The following is a 24,850-nucleotide window of genomic DNA, read 5'->3' as shown; positions in this document are numbered from 1 at the left end:
TGAAGGCAGGGAAAGTATCAGCAGGAAGTGAGCAGCAGCCGCAGCTCTCAGCTCCGCTTCATTACTTATATGTATGTAGATGGACAGTGAAGCCGGCACTGATTGGGCAAAGGGCTCACATGACAATCTCACGTAAGCCCTGGGAGAGAGAGTGCTTGCAAAGCTGGAATAGCCACCGCCACCCCTGAGTCGGCCGCCGCCGTTACCCCTGAGACGGCCGCCGCCGCCACCCGAGACGGCCGCCGCCAGCCCTGAGACGGCCGCCACTAGAGGAGAGTATGGCTATGTGCCCACGGCACTCTGTATCTGCGAATTTTTCTACAGCTAAATCTGCAGCATTCCCCCGGAATCCGCACCTTTTCATAGGTGCTAATTTTGTGCGTATTTGTCGCGGATTTCGTGATTTTTTTTTTTTTTTACATTCAATTGAATAGGCAAAATCCGCAGGTAAATCCGCAACAATAATTGACATGCTGCAGATTTTTCCGCACGGAAATCCGCATGATTTCCGCTGCGGAAAAATCCGCAGCGTGGGCACAGCATTTCCCAAATGCCATAGAAATGGCTGGGGAGTAGCTGTGCTGCAGATTTCTGAAAAATCCGCGGCATTTCCGCGAGAAATCCGAGGCAAAATCCGCGCATTTTCCGCAGCGTGGGCACATAGCCTATACGTTCTTTTTTTATGTTAGCAGGAACAAAAATGAGGCATGAGAAGGGGTTGTTCAAGTAGTGGACAACCCTTTTAAAACTGTGTGCCTGATCTGATTTTTATAGGGGCTACATCTCCTATATAAAAGGTTCTTGTAGTTTAATTGACATTTTGGGGGTGACAGACAATCTTTAAAGTGAGTGACTTCCCAAGTCTGGCCAATATAAAATGTTTATAGGTAACAATGTGTGTAAAAAGGGTGATCTGGATGAACCAAATCCCGGGCCAACACCACGCTGTCATCAGAGAGGGTAGAGGAAGATGTCAAGCTTTCCCTCATTGTTGACTATTCAACTAGTCTATGGCAAATGAAAGCACCATCATCGGGGAGATATTTAGAAAGTGAAGCGACTCAGAATGTCAGGTTTCTTCCTTTGCGGATGCACAGGGATAGAGCTGTCAATCAGTGGGGGTGGGCGGGGTTAGCACGTAGCTCATGAATGCCGAGGACTCCTGACTCTTTCCTTAAATGCAATGCATGTGATATAAATGTACAGTGTGTATCTTATAAGCTTTGGAGAAACAGTCAAATGTGCAACAAAGACTTAAATCTACTTTTCCGTTAATAAAATGAAAACAAATTTTCATGAAAATCAATCCCATTAGTTTTATCATCATCTGGTTGTAAGATATTGGTAGCCTATAAGGTTAAAAAAATAATAAAAAAAAAAAATAGCATTTATAGACAATAGACAAAAAAAAAAAAAAAATAATTGCAAATGATGGATCAGGGCCATAGTCGTTTGCATCCTGAGCTCGGTGGTGACCTATAAGATGATCCGTGATACTATTAGCCGCGCTGCCGTTCCCCTATCTAAGAATAAAGGATCCACATCCAGAACAATTGAGTAAAGACACCGGCCTACAGGCTGCAGCCGGATGACAATGGATGCAGAGATGCAGGAGATTCCGGCAGGGGGAAACGTACCTCTTCCTCTTTGCGCTGCCGGTGTCAGACGTGGCGGAGGAGATCATGCTGTCGCCGTCCTCTATGTCGAGGTCTCTGCGAGCCAGCTCTTTCTTTTTCGCCTGAAATAAAGAAGAAATCTCCAGAGTCAGCCTCGCTCTGCCAAACGTTCCCAGAATACATGAATATTAAACAGCTGCATAGATCAGTTTCACTCGGAAGAGGAAAAAAAAAAAAGGCTACAACTGGTGTCAGTGTATAAATATTAAAAGCACCACGGATCCGTGATACAAAGGCTCAGAAACATTTACATTTCATCAGGTGCAACAATGCTGCGCGACGCTCGGCAAATATTGGATTTTTGTGCATCGTGCCTCTCCTCCGGGTGCAGGCAAAGCCGAAAAGATAGCTCCCGACTGATTGAGGAGAGGTTCCCAAAAGTGGCAAATCCATCTCGCCACCACACACAGCGCTGGGATAGCCAAGGAGAGGTTACAAAAAGTGGCAAATCCATCCCGCCACCACACACAGCACTGGGATAGCCAAGGAGAGGTTACAAAAAGTGGCAAATCCATCCCGCCACCACACACAGCGCTGGGATAGCCAAGGAGAGGTTACAAAAAGTGGCAAATCCATCCCGCCACCACACACAGCGCTGGGATAGCCAAGGAGAGGTTACAAAAAGTGGCAAATCCATCCCGCCACCACACACAGCGCTGGGATAGTCATCAGCGTACGCACAATCATTTTTTTTTATAGCTTTGCAGATGGAGAAGAAATAAGCACATACAGAAAGGCTAAACTATTATTAAAGGGGTACTCCGGTCATATGAGTGGGGGTCCGACACCAGGCACCCCCATTGGTAGGGTGTAAACACTGAACAGAGCTGCGCAGTGCTGCAGTCAAAGTGTAGCAGCCGCTGCAGAGACCTGCAGATAAGCTCCAAAAAACATGAAAAATCTTAACCTACCAATATCTTATGACTAGTGATGAGCGGGCACTACCATGCTTGGGTACTCGTAACTAGTGAAAAGTGGGCAGTACCATGCTTGGGTACTCGTAACTAGTGATGAGCGGGCACTACCATGCTCGGATGCTCTGTACTTGTAACTAGTGATGAGCGGGCACTACCATGCTCGGGTGCTCTGTACTTGTAACTAGTGATGAGCGGGCACTACCATGCTCGGGTGCTCTGTACTGGCAACTAGTGATGAGCGGGCACTACCATGCTCGGGTGCTCGGTACTGGTAACTAGTGATGAGCGGGCACTACCATGCTCGGGTGCTCTGTACTGGCAACTAGTGATGAGCGGGCACTACCATGCTCGGGTGCTCGGTACTGGTAACTAGTGATGAGCGGGCACTACCATGCTCGGGTGCTCGGTACTGGTAACTAGTGATGAGTGAGCACTACCATGCTCGGGTGCTCGGTACTCGTAACTAGTGATGAGTGAGCACTACCATGCTCGGGTGCTCTGTACTCGTAACGAGTGATGAGCGGGCACTACCATTCTCAGGTGCTCTGTACTTGTAACTAGTGATGAGCGGGCACTACCATGCTCGGGTGCTCTGTACTGTAACTAGTGATGAGCGGGCACTACCATGCTCGGGTGCTCTGTACTGGTAACTAGTGATGAGCGGGCACTACCATGCTCAGGTGCTCTGTACTGGTAACTAGTGATGAGCGGGCACTACCATGCTCGGGTGCTCTGTACTGGCAACTAGTGATGAGCGGGCACTACCATGCTCAGGTGCTCTGTACTGGTAACTAGTGATGAGCAGGCACTACCATGCGCGGGTGCTCTGTACTCGTAACGAGTGATGAGCGGGCACTACCATGCGCGGGTGCTCTGTACTCGTAATGAGTGATGAGCGGGCACTACCATTCGCGGGTGCTCTGTACTCGTAACGAGTGATGAGCGGGCACTACCATGCGCGGGTGCTCTGTACTCGTAATGAGTGATGAGCGGGCACTACCATGCTTGGGTACTCGTAACTAGTGAAAAGTGGGCAGTACCATGCTTGGGTACTCGTAACTAGTGATGAGCGGGCACTACCATGCTTGGGTACTCGTAATTAGTGATGAGCGGGCACTACCATGCTCAGTACTCGTAACTAGTGATGAGGGGGCACTACCATGCTCAGTACTCGTAACTAGTGATGAGGGGGCACTACCATGCTCAGTACTCGTAACTAGTGATGAGTGGGCACTACCATGCGCGGGTGCTCTGTACTCGTAATGAGTGGGCGCTACCATGCTCAGGTGCTCTGTACTGGTAACTAGTGATGAGGGGGCACTACCATGCTCAGGTGCTCTGTACTAGTAACTAGTGATGAGCAGGCACTACCATGCTCGGATGCTCTGTACTTGTAACTAGTGATGAGCGGGCACTACCATGCTCGGGTGCTCTGTACTCGTAATGAGTGATGAGCGGGCACTACCATGCGCGGGTGCTCTGTACTCGTAATGAGTGATGAGCGGGCACTACCATGCTCAGGTGCTCTGTACTGGTAACTAGTGATGAGCGAGCACTACCATGCTCGGGTGCTCTGTACTCGTAATGAGTGATGAGCGGGCACTACCATGCGCGGGTGCTCTGTACTCGTAATGAGTGATGAGCGGGCACTACCATGCTCGGGTGCTCTGTACTCGTAATGAGTGATGAGCGGGCACTACCATGCGCGGGTGCTCTGTACTCGTAATGAGCGGGCACTACCATGCTCAGGTGCTCTGTACTGGTAACTAGGGATGAGCGGGCACTACCATGCTCGGGTGCTCTGTACTGTAACTAGTGATGAGCGGGCACTACCATGCTCGGGTGCTCTGTACTGTAACTAGTGATGAGCGGGCACTACCATGCTCGGGTGCTCTGTACTGTAACTAGTGATGAGCGGGCACTACCATGCTCGGGTGCTCTGTACTGGTAACTAGTGATGAGCGGGCACTACCATGCTCAGGTGCTCTGTACTGGTAACTAGGGATGAGCGGGCACTACCATGCTCGGGTGCTCTGTACTGTAACTAGTGATGAGCGGGCACTACCATGCTCGGGTGCTCTGTACTGTAACTAGTGATGAACGGGCACTACCATGCTCGGGTGCTCTGTACTGGTAACTAGTGATGAGCGGGCACTACCATGCTCAGGTGCTCTGTACTGTAACTAGTGATGAGCGGGCACTACCATGCTCGGGTGCTCTGTACTGTAACTAGTGATGAACGGGCACTACCATGCTCGGGTGCTCTGTACTGGTAACTAGTGATGAGCGGGCACTACCATGCTCAGGTGCTCTGTACTGTAACTAGCATATGCATGTTGTCTGCAGCAAGAGATGCAATTCTTCCATAATCAGGGAGCTATTTGCATGACACTGGTAGGTGCGGCTCGACACACAGAAGATACGAGTACATAGTCAGAGGATTATGTTGATGATATGCACCAATGAACTCAACTATGGAGAAAGGCAGAACACACCCCTACGTCAGTCGTTAAGGAAGATGGGGAGCGGGCAAACTAAACTGGCCATACACATTAGCTTAAAGTTGTCCAAACCTACCATTATCGGTGGGACTGACCTTGAGGCCTTCAAAAGAAAAAAACTGGGCACTTTGATTTCGACATGCCTGATCATTTACCAATAAACAGAAGATAAACAGTTGTGGTTCTCTCTATACAGGACAGAGGCACACTGAGCATGCAACACAGGGAGGTCATGTTTATGGCCAAACATACAGCCTTTTATTTCTCGCAAGAAAAGTAGCCTAGAAGGTTTCCATAGGTCACCCCCTCTATTAACGAAAATGCCAACCTGAACAAGAATGTGTAGGGTGACTTCAGGGGGGAATGATTGCTCATTGGGTAGCAGATTCCCTGTTAAAACTGATAGAAACCCTAATGCAGACTCCAGTTGGAGGCCATTTCCCGAAAAATACTTGTGTTTCCCATTCACATCCATTATAGGGTGTGTACACACGCTGCAGGTTTGTGTTGTTTCCCAAAAACCCACTCTCTGGCAGAAATACGCATCCAAAAAATACATACATTTTTGTGCGTTTTCCTCACTTTTTTTTTTAGGTATTTATAGTGATGGGTGGACTCACAGATACTCAGGGTTGAGGGGTCTAAGAGAGTTTAAAAAACAAAAAAGTAAACAGTTCTAGTCCGGAAATGATCCCAGGTATCTGGTTGGACGCTGGTCCCCATATAAGTCTATAGGGACCAGAATCCGGCACTTAAAGATGGTGGTAGAAGGGATAGGTGCAAGCGCACTATACTTAAGTCTCCAGCACGGCTGTAACTGCTCCCATGGCCACTCATTTTACTTCCGGGACCCCTCATTAGCCTCATAAATATGCACTGCTTTCCCCGCTCACAAACGTCTGTGAATGGTTGCAGTCAGAAAGCGCCCCCAGTGTGTCTGACTGCTTCCAATCACAGACATATGTTATGTGCATCTAGATCGTACTATAAAAATAAATAATAAAACAAAAAATTGACGGAGGGTCCCCCTATATTATGATACCCAGCACAGATAAAGCATATGGCTACAGGCTGCAGCCCCCAGCCGTGCGCTTATCTTGGTTGTGTATCAAAATAAGAGGAACCGCATGCGGCTTTGTTAATTATTTAAATAAATATAAATATTTATTTTTTTAAAAATGGTGTGTGGTCCCCCCAATTTTGATACCCAGCCAAGATAAAGCCCAAGAGCTGAGGGTTGGTATTTTCCGGCTGGGGAGACCCATGCTTATTGTGTCCCCAACACTAAAAATAGCAGCCTGCAGCCACCCAAGATAATCACTTCCATTAGATGTAACATTCCCTGAACTTTAGCTGACTGTTCCAGATTGCCCTGGTGCGGTGGCAATCGGGATAATAATGGGTTAATGTAAGCTCAGAGCTGCCACTAAGCCCTAGATTAGTAATGGGAGGCGTCTATGAAACCCCCTATCCCAGTTCCCCCTATTTTGATAAACAGCCAGGATAAGCGCACGGCTGGGGGCTGCAGCCTGTAGCCGTATGCTTTATTTGTGCTGGATATCATAATATGGGGGGAACCCTAGACCAATTTTTTTTAATGTATTTTTGTACCACGATAGACCCGCAGGGTCTGTGATTGGAAGCAGTCAGACAGGCTCTTACTCAGGGTGGGGACGCAGTCTGACTGCAACCAATCACAGACGCCGGTGGGTGGGGGAAGCAGTGAACATACATGAGGTTAATGAGCGGCCCCGGAAGCAGAATGAAAAGCTGCGGGAGCAGTTACAGCAGAGCCGGAGATTCAGTAAGTATGAATCGCTTGCTCCTATCCCCCCTATTCCTACCACTATTTTTAAGCATCGGATTGTGGTCCCCATAGACTTATATAGGGACTGGCATATGTCCAGATACCTGGGATCAATTCCAGGCGGGAACTGTTTTTTTTTTTGAGAAAAGACATTTTTTAATTGTCTACCGGCTATTAACAAAAATGTGCAATTTTCTTAAACAAGAAATTCTGTAAATAACACTTCAGTCTGGTAACACAAACTTTTCTTTTTACAAACATACATCGTATTCCCATTGATCCCAGGTATATATGAGTCCGCCAATCACATAACGCTGGTCAAAATAAAAAGAAAATAATTGACTTGCTGCAGTTTTGTGGCAAACATGCAGCCACAAAAAAAAACAACCAAAAAACAAAACAAAACAGCAACGTGTGCACAGCAAAACTGAAATCTCATAGACTTTGCTGGGGAAGGAAATGCAGGCAGTTTTGTGCCACTAAATGAACCCAAAAACACAGCAAAAAAAAAAGCGTGTGCATGGGGCCATACTTCGGTACCCTAGTCGCCCCCATCTGTGCGTCCAACTGCTCGTTATGAGTACTGCGCACCAGAGCATGGAACTGCGCGCTCATCACTAAATGAAAATCAGTCCTTTTTTAATAGAAGGGAGAAAAAAGAAAAAGATCTGGATTCAGTCGGCTTCACACTTCCACACTTAGGGGTACTTTGCACGCTGCGACATCGCTACTGCGATATCGTCGGGGTCAAATCGAAAGTGACGCACATCCGGCGTCGATAACGACGTCACAACGTGTAAAGCCTAGATGCGCCGATAAACGATCGCAAAAGCGTCGAAAATCGGTGATCTGTGTAGCGTCGGACATTTTCATAACGTCGCACCAATAGGAGATACGATGTTGTTCCTCGTTCCTGCGGCAGCACACATCGCTGTGAGTGAAGCCGCAGGAGCGAGGAACATCTCCTTACCTGCGTCCACCGGCTATGCGGAAGGAAGGAGGTGGGCGGGATGTTTACATCCCGCTCATCTCCGCCCCTCCGCTTCTATTGGCCGCCTGCCGTGTGACGTCGCTGTGACGCCGCACGTCCTGCCCCCTTAGGAAGGAGCCAGAGCGATGTCACAGGGCAGGTGAGTGCATGTGAAGCTGCCGTAGCGATAATGTTCGCTACAGCAGCTATCACAAGATACCGCATGTGTGACGGGGGCAGGTGCTATCGCGCTCGGCATCGCTAGCAAATGCTAGCGATGTCGCAACGTGCAAAGTACCCCTTAGAGGTTCATGGATGGACTGCGATTTCTGGACCAGCGGACAACAGGTGTCCTGATCTGAACAGCCTCATGTATGTCGGAAAGATAAATGAGCATCTAAAGTGTTGTTTGTGTCCATGTCCTCCAGACAGGTAACTAAGTCTCATTGTAGGCCAGATAAAATGTAAAAAAAAAAAAAATTAATAAAAATGATATATATACATTTTTTGTAAAAATAAATATTTTGTGGAAAACCCATGATGTTTAATCCCAGCTTTCATGCGTCTTGGCTGCTTTCCACCAGTTTTTCACACTGCTTTTGGGTGACCTTATGCCACTCCTGGTGCAAAAATGTAAGCAGTTCTTTGTTTGATGGCTTGTGACTATCCATCTTCCTCTTAATTACACTCCAGAGGTTTTCAATAAGGTTCAGGTCTGGAGATTGGGCTGGCCATGACAGGGTTTTGATGTAGTGGTCCTTCATCCACACATTGATTGACCTAGCTGTGTGGCATGGCGCATTGTCCTGCTGGAAAAACCTGTCCTCAGAGTTGGGGAACATTGCCTGAGCAGAAGGAAGCAACTGTTTTTCCAGGATAACCTTGTATGCGATTTGATTCATACGTCCTTCACAAAGTTTAATCTGTCCAATTCCTGCCCCATTTCTAGAGTAAGGTAATCTTCTCTAATGAGTCTAATTTTCAGTTTTGCCCAACACCTGGTCATCTAATGGTTAGATAGAGACCTGGAGAAATGTACAAGCCACAGTGTCTTGCACTCACTGTGAAAATTCGTGGAGGATTGGTGATGATCTGGGGATGGTTCAGCAAGGCTGGAATTGGGCAGATAAAACTTTGCGAAGGACAAATGAATCAAGCCGCATACAAAGTTATCCTGGAAGAACAGTTGCTTCCTTCTGCTCAGGCAATGTTCCCTAACTCTGAGGACTGTTTTTTCCAGCAGGACATTGCGCAATGCCACACAGCTAGGTCAATCAATGTGTGGATGAAGGACCACCACATCAAAATGCTGTCATGGCCAGCCCAATCTCCAGACCTGAAACGTGTTGAAAACCTCTGGAATGTAATCAAGAGGAAGATGAATAATCACAAGCCATCAAACAAAGAACTGCTTCCATTTTTGCACCAGGAGTTTCATAAGGTCCCCCAAAAGCAGTGTGACAGACAGGTGGAAAGCAGCCAAGACGCATGAAAGCTGGGATTAAACATCATGGTTATTCCACAAAGAAGGGAATTTTGTTTACTTACCGTAAATTCCTTTTCTTCTAGCTCCTATTGGGAGACCCAGACAATTGGGTGTATAGCTTCTGCCTCCGGAGGCCACACAAAGTATTACACTTTAAAAAGTGTAACCCCTCCCCTCTGCCTATACACCCCCCCGTGCATCACGGGCTCCTCAGTTTTGGTGCAAAAGCAGGAAGGAGGATACTTATAAATTGGTCTAAGGTAAATTCAATCCGAAGGATGTTCGGAGAACTGAAAACCATGAACCAAAAGAACAATTCAACATGAACAACATGTGTACACAAAAGAACAACAGCCCGAAGGGAACAGGGGCGGGTGCTGGGTCTCCCAATAGGAGCTAGAAGAAAAGGAATTTACGGTAAGTAAACAAAATTCCCTTCGTTGTCGCTCCATTGGGAGACCCAGACAATTGGGACGTCCAAAAGCAGTCCCTGGGTGGGTAAAAGAATACCCTGAGAAAAAGAGCCAACAACGGCCCTCCTCTTACAGGTGGGCAACCGCCGCCTGAAGGACTAGCCTACCTAGACTGGCATCCGCCGAAGCATAGGTATGCACCTGATAGTGTTTCGTGAAAGTGTGCAGACTAGACCAGGTAGCTGCCTGACACACCTGCTGAGCCGTCGCCCGGTGCCGCAATGCCCAGGACGCACCCACGGCTCTGGTAGAATGGGCTTTCAGCCCTGAAGGAATCGGAAGCCCAGAAGAACGGTAGGCTTCAAAAATCGGTTCCTTGATCCACCGAGCCAAGGTTGACTTGGAAGCCTGCGACCCCTTACGCTGGCCAGCGACAAGGACAAAGAGCACATCAGAACGGCGCAGTGGCGTCGTGCGAGACACGTAGCTCCGGAGTGCTCTCACTAGATCTAACAAATGCAAATCCTTTTCACATTGGTGAATTGGATGAGGGCAAAATGAAGGTAAGGAAATATCCTGATTAAGATGAAAAGGGGACACCACTTTGGGGAGAAAGTCCGGGACCGGACGCAGAACCACCTTATCCTGGTGAAATACCAGGAAGGGGGCTTTGCATGACAGCGCTGCAAGCTCTGACACTCTTCGGAGTGATGTGACTGCGACTAGAAATGCCACCTTCTGCGAAAGACGTGATAGAGAGACATCCTTCAGCGGCTCGAAAGGTGGTTTCTGAAGAGCCCGTAGAACCCTGTTGAGATCCCAGGGTTCCAGTGGACGCTTGTAAGGTGGAACTATGTGGCAAGCTCCCTGCAGGAACGTGCGGACCTGCGGAAGCCTGGCTAGACGCTTTTGAAAAAACACGGAAAGCGCCGAGACTTGTCCCTTGAGAGAGCCGAGAGACAAACCCTTGTCCATTCCAGATTGAAGGAAGGAAAGAAACGTGGGTAAGGCAAACGGCCAGGGGGTAAACCCCTTATCAGAGCACCAGGCTAAGAAGATCCTCCAAGCCCTGTGATAGATCTTGGCTAACGTTGGTTTCCTGGCCTGTCTCATAGTGGCAATGACCTCTTGAGATAACCCTGAGGACGCTAGGAGCCAGGACTCAATGGCCACACAGTCAGGTTGAGGGCCGCAGAATTCAGATGGAAAAATGGCCCTTGAGACAGCAAGTCTGGTCGGTCTGGGAGCGCCCACGGTTGACCCACCGTGAGGTGCCACAAGTCCGGGTACCACGACCTCCTCGGCCAGTCTGGAGCGACGAGGATGGCGCGGCGGCAGTCGGACCTGATCTTGCGCAACACTCTGGGCAGCATTGGCAGAGGAGGGAATACATAAGGCAGTCGAAACTGCGACCAATCCTGAACTAAGGCGTCCGCCGCCAGAGCTCTGTGATCCTGAGACCGTGCCATGAATGCCGGGACTTTGTTGTTGTGCCGAGACGCCATTAGATCGACGTCCGGCGTTCCCCAGCGGCAACAGATCTCTTGAAACACGTCCGGGTGAAGAGACCATTCCCCTGCGTCCATGCCCTGGCGACTGAGAAAGTCTGCTTCCCAGTTTTCTACGCCTGGGATGTGAACCGCGGAGATGGTGGAGGCTGTGGCCTCCGCCCACAGCAGAATCCGCCGAACTTCTTGGAAGGCTTGACGACTGCGAGTGCCGCCCTGGTGGTTGATGTACGCGACCGCCGTGGCGTTGTCCGACTGTATGCGGATCTGCCTGCCCTCCAGCCACCGATGGAACGCTTTTAGGGCTAGATACACTGCCCTTATCTCCTGAACATTGTTCTGAAGGGAGGACTCTGTCGGAGACCAGGTTCCCTGAGCCTTGTGGTGGAGAAAAACCGCTCCCCACCCTGACAGACTCGCGTCCGTCGTGACCACAGCCCAGGATGGGGGCAGGAAAGATTTTCCCTTCGACAGGGAAGTGGGAAGAAGCCACCACTGAAGAGAGGTCTTGGCTGCCAGAGAAAGACAGACGTTCCTGTCTAAGGATGTCTACCTCTTGTCCCATTTGCTGAGAATGTCCCATTGGAGTGGACGCAGATGAAACTGCGCAAAGGGAACTGCCTCCATTGCTGCCACCATCTTCCCCAGGAAGTGCATGAGGCGCCTCAAGGGGTGTGACTGGGCCCGAAGGAGAGATTGCACCCCTGTTTGCAGCGAACGCTGTTTGTCCAGCGGTAGCTTGACTATCGCTGAGAGAGTATGAAACTCCATCCCGAGGTAAGTCAGTGATTGGGTCGGAGTCAATTTTGACTTTGGGAAATTGATGATCCACCCGAACCTCTGGAGCGTCTCCAGAGCCACGGTCAGACTGTGTTGACATGCCACCCGGGAGGGTGCCTTGACTAGGAGATCGTCTAAGTAAGGGATCACCGAGTGGCCCTGAGAATGTAGGACCGCCACCACGGATGCCATGACCTTGGTGAAGACCCGTGGGGCTGTCGCCAGGCCGAAAGGCAGTGCCACAAACTGAAGGTGTTCGTCCCCAATGGCGAAACGCAGGAAGCGTTGATGCTCTGGAGCGATCGGCACGTGGAGATAGGCATCCCTGATGTCGATTGATGCCAGGAAGTCTCCTTGGGACATCGAAGCGATGACAGAGCGGAGGGATTCCATGCGAAACCGCCTGGTTCTCACATGTCTGTTGAGCAATTTGAGGTCCAAAACGGGACGGAATGAACCGTCCTTTTTTGGTACCACGAACAGGTTCGAGTAAAAGCCGCGACCACGTTCCTGAAGGGGAACGGGGATCACAACTCCTTCTGTCTTCAGAGTGTCCACCGCCTGAAAAAGTGCAACGGTTCGCTCGGGGGGCGGAGATGTTCTGAAAAAACGAGTCGGAGGACGAGAGCTGAACTCTATCCTGTAACCGTGAGACAGAATGTCCCTCACCAATCGGTCTTGGACATGTGGCCACCAGGCGTCGCAAAAGCGGGAGAGCCTGCCACCGACCGAGGATGCGGTTTGGGGAGGCCGAAAGTCATGAGGAGGCCGCCTTGGAGACGGTGCCTCCGGCGGTCTTTGGAGGACGTGACTTAGACCGCCATGCAGAAGAGTTTCTCTGGCTCTTCTGTGGCCTGTTGGACGATGAGGATTGGGACCTGGCTGAGGGCCGAAAGGACCGAAACCTCGCTTGAATTTTTCGTTGCTGAGGTCTCTTTGGTTTGGGCTGGGGTAAGGACGAGTCCTTTCCCTTGGATTGCTTAATAATTTCATCCAATTGTTCGCCAAACAATCGGTCGCCAGAAAAGGGCAAACCGGTCAAGAACTTCTTGGAAGCAGAGTCTGCCTTCCATTCGCGTAGCCACATGGCCCTGCGGACTGCCACCGAATTGGCGGATGCTACCGCTGCACGGCTAGCCGAGTCCAGGACAGCATTCATGGCGTAGGATGAAAATACCGACGCCTGAGACGTTAAAGACGCTACTTGCGGAGCAGAGGTACGGGTGACCGCATTAATCTCAGACAGACAAGCTGAGATAGCCTGGAGTGCCCACACTGCTGCAAAGGCTGGGGCAAAGGACGCGCCTATGGCTTCATAGATGGATTTCATTAGGAGCTCTATCTGCCTGTCCGTGGCATCCTTGAGCGTTGAACCGTCAGCCACTGCTACTACGGATCTAGCCGCCAGTCTAGAGACTGGAGGATCCACCTTGGGACATTGAGGCCAACCCTTAACTACGTCAGAGGGGAAGGGGTAACGTGTGTCATTAAGGCGTTTAGTAAAGCGCTTGTCCGGGAAAGCCCTGTGCTTCTGGACAGCATCTCTGAAGTTCGAGTGATCGAAGAAAGCACTCCGAGTACGTCTGGGAAACCTAAATTGGTGTTTCTCCTGCTGTGCTGCCGACTCCTCTATAGGTAGAGCTGGGGGAGAAAGATCTAGCACCTGGTTGATGGACGCTATAAGGTCATTTACTATGGCGTCCCCTTCAGGTGTATCAAGATTGAGAGCAACGTCAGGGTCAGAGTCCTGGGCTGCGACCTCCGCCTCATCCTCTAGAGAGTCCTCAAGCTGAGACCCTGAACAGCGTGATGAAGTCGGGGAAGATTCTAAGCGAGCCCGCTTAGCCGGTCTGGGACTGCGGTCCGTGCTGGAGTCCTCCACGTAATAACTAGAGGCCACCCCAGGAGCACGCTTCGTCGCAGACCGAGAGGGGCCTGGGGGCGATCCCGCAGTGCCCGGGGCCTGTGTAAGGGCCGGTCTGGGCTGCAAAGCTTCTAGTATCTTAGCAGACCATTTGTCCATAGACTGAGCCATGGATTGTGAAAGTGACTCAGAGAGTTTCTCAGCAAAAGCTGCAAACTCTGTCCCTGCCGCCTGGACAGGGGAAGCCGGCGGTTCTACCTGGGCCGAGGGTCCCACCAGTGCCCCAGGCTCCGGCTGAGCGAGTGCCACATGGCCCGAGCATTGCTCACAGTGAGGGTAGGTGGAACCTGCAGGTAGCATAGCCGCACAAGAGGTACAGGTTGCAAAATAACCCTGTGTCTTGGCACCCTTGCTCCTTGTGAACGACATGCTGTAGTCTCCCAGGAGAGTGATCACTGAGGGATATATAGCCACAAGCTAACAGTACAGCCGAACCGAGAAAATGTATACAATATAATATATATATATACAGTTCAGCACTCTAGGGGGCCCAGCACCGGTGGGAAGAAGCCACCTGGCTTACCAACCGCTCAAGCAGTGTGTGGCCACCAGATTCCCTGCCTCGGGTCTCCCAGAGGTGCTGCCAGAAGTCCTCCACCGGCAGAATGTGCTTAAAACATGGCCGTCGGCGTTCACAGTGGAGGAGGGAGCCGTGGGCGTAACCACAAAAGTGCGGGAATCTGGTGCCCCAGAGTGAATAGTGAGGGGGCGGAGGACAGCCAAGTGTGCTCCAGCCCTCACTGTCGGCGTCAGACCGACCGTCCCGCCCTTCCCCCTGACTGGCAGGCCCGGGGGCGGGAGTTTAAGGCACTAGGCCGCAAAAGCCGGGGACTAAAGTTAAAAACCGCGGCCGGCAAGCAGGCGCGGTCGGCGCGGTAGTCCCGGTCTCATACCAACAGTGCAGTCGCTGCAGCGTCTGAGGTCAAGGTGTTCCATGCACCGTCCCCAAGGGGACACAGAGTACCTGTAGATGCAGGGCCCTGTCCCTGATGATACTCAGTCTCCTGTCCGACAGAATCCCACAGGGGCTGCGGAGGGAGCCCGGTCCCAGTGCCTGGATGACCGGATAGGATCCCACTTCTCCCAGAGCCCCTAAGGGATGGGGAAGGAAAACGGCATGTGGCTCCGGCCTGTGTACCCGCAATGGGTACCTCAACCTTAACAACACCGCCGACTTAGTGGGGTGAGAAGGGAGCATGCCGGGAGCCCTGTTAGGGCCCTCTTTTCTTCCCTCCGATATAATCAGCAGCTGCTGCTGACTAAAAAATGGGAGCATGAGTGCATGTGTGCCTCCTTCAACACAAAGCATAAAACTGAGGAGCCCGTGATGCACGGGGGGGTGTATAGGCAGAGGGGAGGGGTTACACTTTTTAAAGTGTAATACTTTGTGTGGCCTCCGGAGGCAGAAGCTATACACCCAATTGTCTGGGTCTCCCAATGGAGCGACAAAGAAATATTGATTTCTGAACTCTTCCTGAGATAAAACATTAGTATTGTTTCTAAATGATTCTGAACTTGTTTTCTTTGCATTATTTGAGGTCTAAAAGCAAGGTGCATTGTTCTGTTATTTTGACAATTTCTTATTTTCAGAAAATAAATACAAAATGTATTGCTTGGAAATTTGGCAGTAGTTTATAGAATAAAGGAACAATTTACATTTTGCTCAAAAATATAGAGAGAAAAATCAGAAAAACTGACAAACTTGCAGTGGCCTCTTAATTTTTGCCAGAGCTGTATATCTCAGAACTTCATAAAGCGTGCAGGTTGTCATATACAAGGTGCACAAAGAAAACAAGTATGAACAATGCTATGGTCAATGGGGTGATCGTGACTGCTGCTAGTAGGATGGTATATGATCAGTGAGAACTGGTTTTAGGGAGTGATCCAGTAAGGCCAGGTTCACATTTAACACAACGCTCTACGTCCAGCACTATGTCAGTTTCCTTCGGACATTCTGATGGGAAACCCAATGGAGCAATTCACGAGACTGAGGTGGACGGAGTCACTTTGGACATTGTATGGCCTCTATCCTGTCAATATTCCTTCAGCGGGGTTAACCTTCTGTCCACATAATCTTCATTATCTGGCTTGTTGGTGCTTCTTTTGGATTCCGACAGAAACCCCCACTGTGCTCGGTTTAGAACATTGTATAAGTGTAAACCTAGCCTAATTGTGTGACCTATTGTGTCCAGACTACATGCACACTGATTATAAGAGACCGTGACCGGTCTGTTAGCCTGTTCAGATGAATGTTGACATTATCGGGTCAGTCACGTCCAGCTGGACCGGCGAATATTGTGGCTTTGTCCAGGAGCGGTCTTGGCTTTACATGCACTGATCTTGTCTGGAGACCAAATTATATTACTATGAATATGAATGCTAGCAGTTTGGAGTCCCATAACAATGGTGTGAGAAAAACATGCGCCCAAGTTACGGTTGCAGTGTGGCTGCTTCATCAGAATAAGGTCATCAATATGGAGATCGGTGGCAGACCAACACCTGGCCGATGCCAGAGCGAATTTCAGTTGATTGGTAGGAGTGCTTGGTGTCCGACCCCTTCGAGCTACAGGAGAGTGATCAATTCTTAAGTCCTAGGCAACCCCTTCAAATGATGTTCAAACAATTAGCAAATAACTTGAAACTGAAAGCTACAAGTGCTGCATCACAGTTGCATCTCAGGTGCGCACCAGCCAATTTGCAGCACCCTAGCCATAAGCTGCTGTTATGATGAATTACACTCATATCATGATTATCTTTCAGTGTAAACAGGCTGATGACCACCAGATGCAAAACGCTCGTACAAAAGGTCATCGATCTTGACGGAGTATAGTCCTGTATAAACAAGACTTGCGCTGCCGAAAACCATGGCACTGAACGATTAATTACTAGGGATGATCGAATATCACAAATATTCGGCTTCGCGAATATTCCACGAATAGGCCGCCGCTATGCAAATATTCAATGCGCAATGTAAGTCTATGGGAAGCCCGAATAGTTGCTATTCGGCAACTATTCATGTTTCCCATAGACTTACATTGCACATTGAATATTCGCAAATAGTCGAATAGCAACGACCTATTCGTAGAATATGGGCGTAGCCGAATATTTGAGGTATTCGATCATCCCTATTAATTACAGATAGTTTCTTTTGGTCTGCCTGTGTAAACAGACTAATAAACTGCCACCGATTGGTATAGGTTTATCCACCAGCGGTAGAATAGTTTTGTTTACACATGATGATGCTGAGGACAATGATCTTTTGTGCTGGCATCATTATTATTATTTATTATTATAGCGCCATTTATTCCATGGCGCTTTGCAAGTGAAAGGGTATACGTACAACAATCATTAACAGTACAAGACAGACTGGTACAGGAGGAGAGAGGACCCTGCCCGCGAGGGCTCACAGTCTACAGGGAATGGGTGATGGTACAATAGGTGAGGACAGAGCTGGTTGCGCAGTGGTCTACTGGACTGAGGGCTATTGTAGGTTGTAGGCTTGTTGGAAGAGGTGGGTCTTGAGGTTCCTCTTGAAGCTTTCCACGGTAGGGGAGAGTCTGATGTGCTGAGGTAGAGCGTTCCAGAGTATGGGGGATGCACGGGAGAAATCTTGTACGTGATTGTGGGAAGAGGAGATAAGGGAGGAGCAGAGAAGGAGATCTTGTGAGGATCTGAGGTTGCGTGCAGGTAGGTACCGGGAGACTAGGTCACAGATGTAGGGAGGAGACAGGTTGTGCATGGCTTTGTATGTCATGGTTAGTGTTTTGAACTGGAGTCGTTGGGTGATGGGAAGCCAGTGAAGGGATTGGCAGAGTGGCGAGGCTGGGGAGTAGCGAGGGGAGAGGTGGATTAAGCGGGCCGCAGAGTTTAGGATAGATTGGAGGGGTGCAAGAGTGTTGGAAGGGAGGCCAGAGAGCAGGAGGTTGCAGTAGTCGAGGCGGGGGATGATGAGGGCATGCACTAATGTTTTTGCTGATTCTTGGTTAAGGAAAGCACGGATCCGGGAGATGTTTTTGAGTTGTAATCGGCATGAGGTGAAGAGGGCTTGGATGTGTGGCTTGAAGGATAGAGCAGAGTCGAGGGTCACTCCAAGGCAACGAGCTTGTGAGACTGGGGAGAGTAAGCAACCATCGAGTTTGATGGAAAGGCTTGTTGGAGGAGATGAGTGAGGAGGAGGAAAGACAAGGAATTCTGTTTTGTCCATGTTAAGTTTTAGGAATTGCACAGAGAAGAAGGATGAAATAGCAGACAGACATTGTGGGATTCCGGTTAGTAGAGAGGTAATGTCAGGTCCAGAGAGGTAGATCTGTGTGTCATCGGCATAGAGATGATACTGGAAGCCGTAGGACTCAATGAGCTGTCCCAGGCTGAAGGTGTAGATGGAGAACAGCAGGGGTCCAAGAACTGAGCCTTGGGGGACACCGACAGATAGGGGGCGAGATGAGGAAGTGGTGTGAGAATGGGAGACGCTGAAAGTTCGGTCGGTTAGGTCGAGGGACAGCACATCAAGCGAAACACGCGTTGGGACGCTGGTCCCCACGTGTTTCCCCGGTCCTCTGGTGATCTGTCTTCCTGGTAGGTGTTTTGCCCTTTATGCTATACTCTGAACTACCTGTCTTTGTTCATTAGGCAATTTCTGCACTTTTGGGCTATCATCTACCTGGTGGGTATTTGGCCCTGGGAAGTTCTCACAGATCTTTTGGAGACTTGTTCTCCCTGACTTTTTTCCAGGACACGTGGGGTTTCTCCCCTTCAGCACCTCTTCTCCTTGGTCCTTTCTCTATGTCTATTTTTATATGTTCTTGACATACCCTACAGCATTATATATATAAAATGTTTTATACATTCATAACTATGGCTTGTTTGGGTGTCTCTGTCACTGGGCAAATTTAAAGACTATTCGCCTTGGTTCTAAAAATGTTGCTTTAGCCTGAAATTTTTCATTCTCACAGGAGTAGAAGGAAAAAACGGACCACACAATTTGTTGTGCAATTTCTCCTGAGTACGCCAATACCCCATATGTAGTTAAAAACTAATATTTGGGTGCACAGAATGGCTGAGACAGGAAGGAGCGCCATTTTACCTGGAACACACTGCGGACACCATGATGGTCCTGACATACCAAAACAACAGAAACCCTCCACACTTGACTCCATTTTGGAAACTACACCTCTCAAACAATTCATTTAGGAGTGCAGTAAGCATCGTGAACCTACAAGTAATTCACAAAATCGTACAACATAGTGCTGTGAAATTGAAACATTACATTTTTCCCACAACAATGTTGCTATAGCCCCAAATTTTTCAATTTCACGACAGAAGCTTGAGAAATTGTACAGCACAATTTGACTGTGCAGTACTGTTTGTCCGCACCACAGAACCTGGAAGAGAGAAAGCGCCATTTGACTTTTTGAGCAGATTTTCCTAGAATAGTTTGCGTATTCGATTTGTAGAGCCTCTCTAAGTGCCAGAACAACAGAAACCCCCTCAAGTGACCCCATTTTGGAAATTACACCCCTCTGGAAATTTATCTATGGATGTGTTTGTTTCAGGAAACATCCATGGAGTCGAAAGCAGTGAATGTTGCAGAATAAAAATTGCAAATATTACCTTCTAATGCCCATACATTGTAGTGCTCATACATTGTGCTGCTGGAGATATGGACTCCATAAATTAAGTGGATCTCCTTGCTAGATTGATGCCAATCATGTGGATGACAACTGTGGTTTAGGAACAATGTGGGGCTCAGCTCAAGGGGGCATTTGGATAAGGGAGCACATATTTTGCTTGATTTCTTTTGGGGTGGGAGGCAGAGGAGCCATAATTCTTTGCCATTGTTTTCGTGTTACCAGTAACGTGGAAGCCCCTTTTATTTCCATTAGGAGATGACGGACCTGAGTGGGGACCTATTTCTTTTTTTTTTGTGGGTTAAGCTGAAGCTTTTATTGTTGGCATTTTGGTACAGAACATTTTGGATCAGTTCACATTTATCCTGCACTCTATACTGAGAGCTTACATTGGGGTTTCCATCTAAGGGTATGTGCCCACGATCAGGACTTGCTGCGTTCAAAGCGCAGCGAGTCCTGACCTATGGAGCCGCGCGCCTCTTCCGCAGGAGACCGTAGCTTGTGTTTTCCCTACGGAGGACGCATGCGAATCTGCAGCAAACAATTGACATGCTGCGGTCTGGAAAAACGCACCACAGGTCAGTGTTTGCTGGGGAAAAAAGAAGCACAGTGGATTCGGGTATTTCTAGAAATCCATCCACTGTGCTTGTACTGTACAACGGAACAACGAAGAGAAAAATCTGTACAAAGACTTTATAGTTGAAAACAGATACAATTTTATTAAGTAGAAAATACAAAAGACAAAGATTATTTTGATTAAAACTTGTAGAGACAGGTGATGATTACCACCAAATGGTACCCACATACCAACCTGGTACATATTACATATTTGAAGCAGTCAGAGAGCCAAAAGAGGCCAAAATGATAGATGGTCAAGAAATGATCAATCACCATAGATGATATTCGTGATATTCAGGCCGCCATAGACGAGACAGACATTGAGAGCCTTAAGACAATACCAAGGCATTTCAGGAAATATCACCATTGTGACCATACTGCATTAAACGTACGGGGCATTGATCAAATTATACCTGGAATTCGAGGCGGGAATGTTACCCGTCTCCTCACACAGCGTGAGACGGAATGGATATGGACCTTGAAGACTCTACAGCCTTTTGGGCTGAATGAGTGTTTAAGTTTTGTATCCTTCCTATAGATTTCCTAGACAATGCCCCATCTTGCTCCATGGTTTATAAATATGTAACTCATATCTCTGCAGCTCTGTGTATGATCCCCTTGTTCTTGATCCGTTTGGTCCTTTTTAACTTTTGTATATATGTTTTAATTTTCAGTCACATCCATACTTTCATGCCTTTCCTGATCCTTCATTGCGCCCATATAAGTATTTTGGAGAAATTGGCAATCCATTGGATGATAGTAAAGAGGAACGGGACCACATTACCTGACATCTGCTACGATTTGTTATACGAGTATTATCTGTCTTTTGTACATTTATTTTTATATATGGTGTATGTGGTTAGCAATGCCGGGTGGATGCCCTTTATTGAGATATGAATATCTTTTCTCCTTTTTGGTGACCACTTCCCTCTTGGTACCAGTGTGCGCGCACGTTCGCCTTGGCTGCGCTGTGTCGCTGTGTGCGTGTCCCCTTGGGCTCCTTTCGCGGTGATCTGATCACCGTGGTCGGCGCCGGACGCGCTCATGGCGACGTGGTGCTTCCGGGGTGTCCGCCCATGCGCCATGAATGGCTGACCAGGACTGAATGATGGTCCCGATATATTTTCTGTATATTTAATGTATACAATGATGTGTTATGGCTTAGTGCCATTATTGATATTATCTATACTGATTTGATCTTATAACTATACCACAATCAGATATGTGCGCATAATGGGATTCACTGTTGTATATTATATGGTTGCCTCTGTTGATTACACGTATGACTCTGCCATTTGAATGTTACCTCCCCTGTGTACTTGCACTAGACGTAGCTGTGGAGAAGAGTGGGTTTTGCTGAGTTTTGTATCTGGTTGCTATGGCGCTCAGTTCAAGGGTTCCCATAGGCTGACTTAATGTCACACACACACTTCCTTGTATGACGCGGTGGGCACACCTCCTAGCTGATGACGCGGTGCCCATATATGCGTACTTCCGGTTTCGCGTCATCCATTGGGGTGGGGCCTAACTCGTCAAGGGCCCTTTTTCAATGTGGATTGTATGGCCCGCACACACCCCCTATGTGACGTTGTGGGCACGCCTCCTAGCTGATGATGCGTTGCCCACTGTGGTATCGCGTCAGATATGGGAGTGGTGTTTGATTTATCTTTCCGGGTCATTTACCAATGCTGACTGAGCAATATGTACACACCCCTTGTGTTACGCGATTGGCACGCCCTAAGGCTGATGACGCGATGCCCATATTTGTATACTTCCGGTATCGCGTCATTCATGGGGGCGGAGCCTGACTCGGCTCCTTGGGCCATTCACTAATGGCAGACATTGTTGCAATGTACTCTGGTGGGACAGTGCATAATGGGACGCTCTGATTGGCCGGGACTGACATGGCTTAGGATTGGATGGGTTTTATTTATAAGGACGCTCTTTTTATTCTGAGACCACCCCCGGAAGGAGGATTACGAAACCTATAGGTCGGGGTTTCTTACCCTCACACCATACCTCAGGTACGTTAGTGCAGTGTGATTTGATACCCTGTGCCATTAGTTATACTTACACTTGTAAGATTTTTTGATGGGATTTTATTACAACGTTGGCACAGGATATCTTCAGCAGTCAGTGGATTTCTTTGCAATTATGCGGATTGATCATATGGTTACCTCTGTGAATTGCATGTACGACTCTGCTTTTTGAATACCCTGCACCATTAGTTATACTTGCAAGATTTTTGATGGAATTATATTACAACGTCGGCACAGGGTATCTTTAGCAGATAGTGGGTTTGCTTGCATCTATGCTGATTGATCATTTCTTGACCATCTATCATTTTGGCCTCTTTTGGCTCTCTGACTGCTTCAAATATGTAATATGTACCAGTTGGTATGTGGGTACCATTTGGTGGTAATCATCACGTGTCTCTACAAGTTTTAATCAAAATAATCTTTGTCTTTTGTATTTTCTACTTAATAAAATTGTATCTGTTTTCAACTATAAAGTCTTTGTACAGATTTTTCTCTTCGTTGTTCCATTCTAATTCTGTATATGGCTTTCTCCATATGCTAATTATGGCACGAGACTTCTCGTGTATATTGGTATTGTTTGTTTATATTGTACTGTACAACACAGCATTTTTGGACGCAGCTGAAGAATGCTACATCCAAAACGCTGCAAACGCCGATCGTGGGCACGCATTCTAAAAGTATGACCCCATGCTGCAGATTTGTTTGCAGATTTTCTATACATAAAACTGCCTCTCTTGGCAGGAAAAACGCTACTGAAAAAATGTACGTTTGAGCGGTTTTGCATTTTTCGATGCTTATTTTTCATTCTGATCAGAAAAAGGGAAAAAAAACCCTGCTGAAATAAATGAGAAGTCGAGATACTCGGCAGAAAAAAAAATGCACAATTTTCGATACTTTTTTTGCATTCTGATAGGAAAAATGCTGGAAAAAAAATGCAGAGACAATTGACAAGTCAATTGCTTGATGCAGATTTTTTTCTGCACGGAAAAAATCTGCAATGTGGGCTTTGCTTGGATGCATTTTCCCTTGCACATTGATTAAAATCTGCATGAAAAAAAACGCGAAAAAAACACAGCATGTGCATGTAGCAACCAGGGATATGTGGTACTCTATTCCAGACAGTGTCTCTCTTGGGAAGGTCACGATGGTGGCCGTTACCCAGTTCCGTGCCCTGGTCCCTTTTTGTAATGGGGATATTTACAGGGGATTGTGGAGTAAAGTTTATTTGGGACGCCACTTGCGGTGTTGCGGCTAAATGTAGGGAGCCGCCGCTGCAGAATGTCTCTGCTGGGGCTGGTGGTATTGCAGTTAGTATGGTAGTCCCTCCGCAAGTAGAATTTTGCCCCAGAGGGTGTATGGTGCCGTGGACGTCGGAAGAAGGAGTCCAGACAGGTGTTCAGTGCTACTGGTTTGTTTACTTTGGATGTTAACTGGTTGCCCGAGGACGGCTGGTTTTGCCTCCAGGTCCCCTTCGTCCCAGTGCCAGTCTGGTTTCTCTGGTACCTTCTTCCCCGACACCTGTCTCTGGTAAGTGGGTCCCCATGGTATAGAACACTGGGGGTCCCCGTCCAGTGTTTTGTCCACTGCTGTCCGCCTGACGGTAGTGTGAACCCTGTGGGGTTGGAGTCTCTGGTCCTGTCCCCGGTTCTCCCTTTGCTACTGAGTCTTTGGATTCTTTAGGGTCAGCGAGGTCCTTGATGGTCCCCTTTGCTGTGCAGGTGTTAACAGGTCAGCTTGAAGCTTTTCCTGTCTAGGGTCCTGTAACCCCATGGGTGCGTAGGTCCGGGGGTACTCCACCGGCAACCACCTGTCCTAGGTACCAGGTCACCAATAACCCGAGTCAGGACGTCTCCTCTGTCAACTCTTTCTCCTAGACTTAGACAGACTACTGTCTTCCTGACTACTCTTCACAGTCCGACCTTCCCACCTGGTCAACTAGTGGACTGGCTCCACCTCTAGGCGGCCATCCATGGTCCCACCCTAGCAGAGTACCATTGTATGGGGGATTGTTGGGGAAAACTGTGATTAACTGGGTTTTTGGTGTTACTGGCACTGGGATTCTGGGTCCCTAAGGGTGTAGGTGCATCCTTGTGGGGATGCAGAACCTTGTAGCACCCTGAGGGCTTCAGGGGCGCTACATGCACATAGCCTAAATCTCCCAAACACAGGATTCAGATGAAACCCCCAATGGATCCATTCACTAATGAGGTAGCACAGTTACTCCGGACTCTGTTTAGCCTCTGATCACCAGTGTCTTTTCTTTTCAGAGGTGAACATAACTGTAGTATAGTCTTCAGTGTTTTCCCAAGAAAGGATTTAATAAAATATTGACAAAAATATTAGGGTGTACTCACTTTTGTGATATGTTGTATATATTGGGTGTCTATGTTTTACATCACACATATGTTGAATGCTATTGTATTTTTATGCTGCAGTCCCATGTAAAGGCTTATTTTTTGCGGGAAGAGTTGGAGTTTTCATTGCTACTATTTCTGGGCCACTTAATATAGTTTTATCCCTTTCTATTCCGCTTTTTTGTTGGCTGTATGATGACAACAGTTTTTGTCGCTCCAGAAAAGGAGCT

General features: G+C 48.3%; 1 protein-coding gene across 1 annotated transcript in view; it reads right to left on the bottom strand.

Moving 5' to 3' along the window:
• PBRM1 (polybromo 1) overlaps positions 1-24,850 on the bottom strand; it is a 241,718-nt gene that overhangs the window by 84,281 nt on the left and 132,587 nt on the right. Inside the window, 1 exon segment of the mRNA XM_075321737.1 lies at positions 1,638-1,738. Coding sequence (XP_075177852.1) covers positions 1,638-1,738 — 101 coding nt within the window.

This window comes from Anomaloglossus baeobatrachus, chromosome 8 (assembly GCF_048569485.1).
Source record: "Anomaloglossus baeobatrachus isolate aAnoBae1 chromosome 8, aAnoBae1.hap1, whole genome shotgun sequence".
Lineage (NCBI taxonomy): Eukaryota > Metazoa > Chordata > Amphibia > Anura > Aromobatidae > Anomaloglossus > Anomaloglossus baeobatrachus.
The sequence above is the reverse complement of the archived record's forward strand: the minus strand, read 5'-3'. Positions and strand labels throughout refer to the sequence as shown.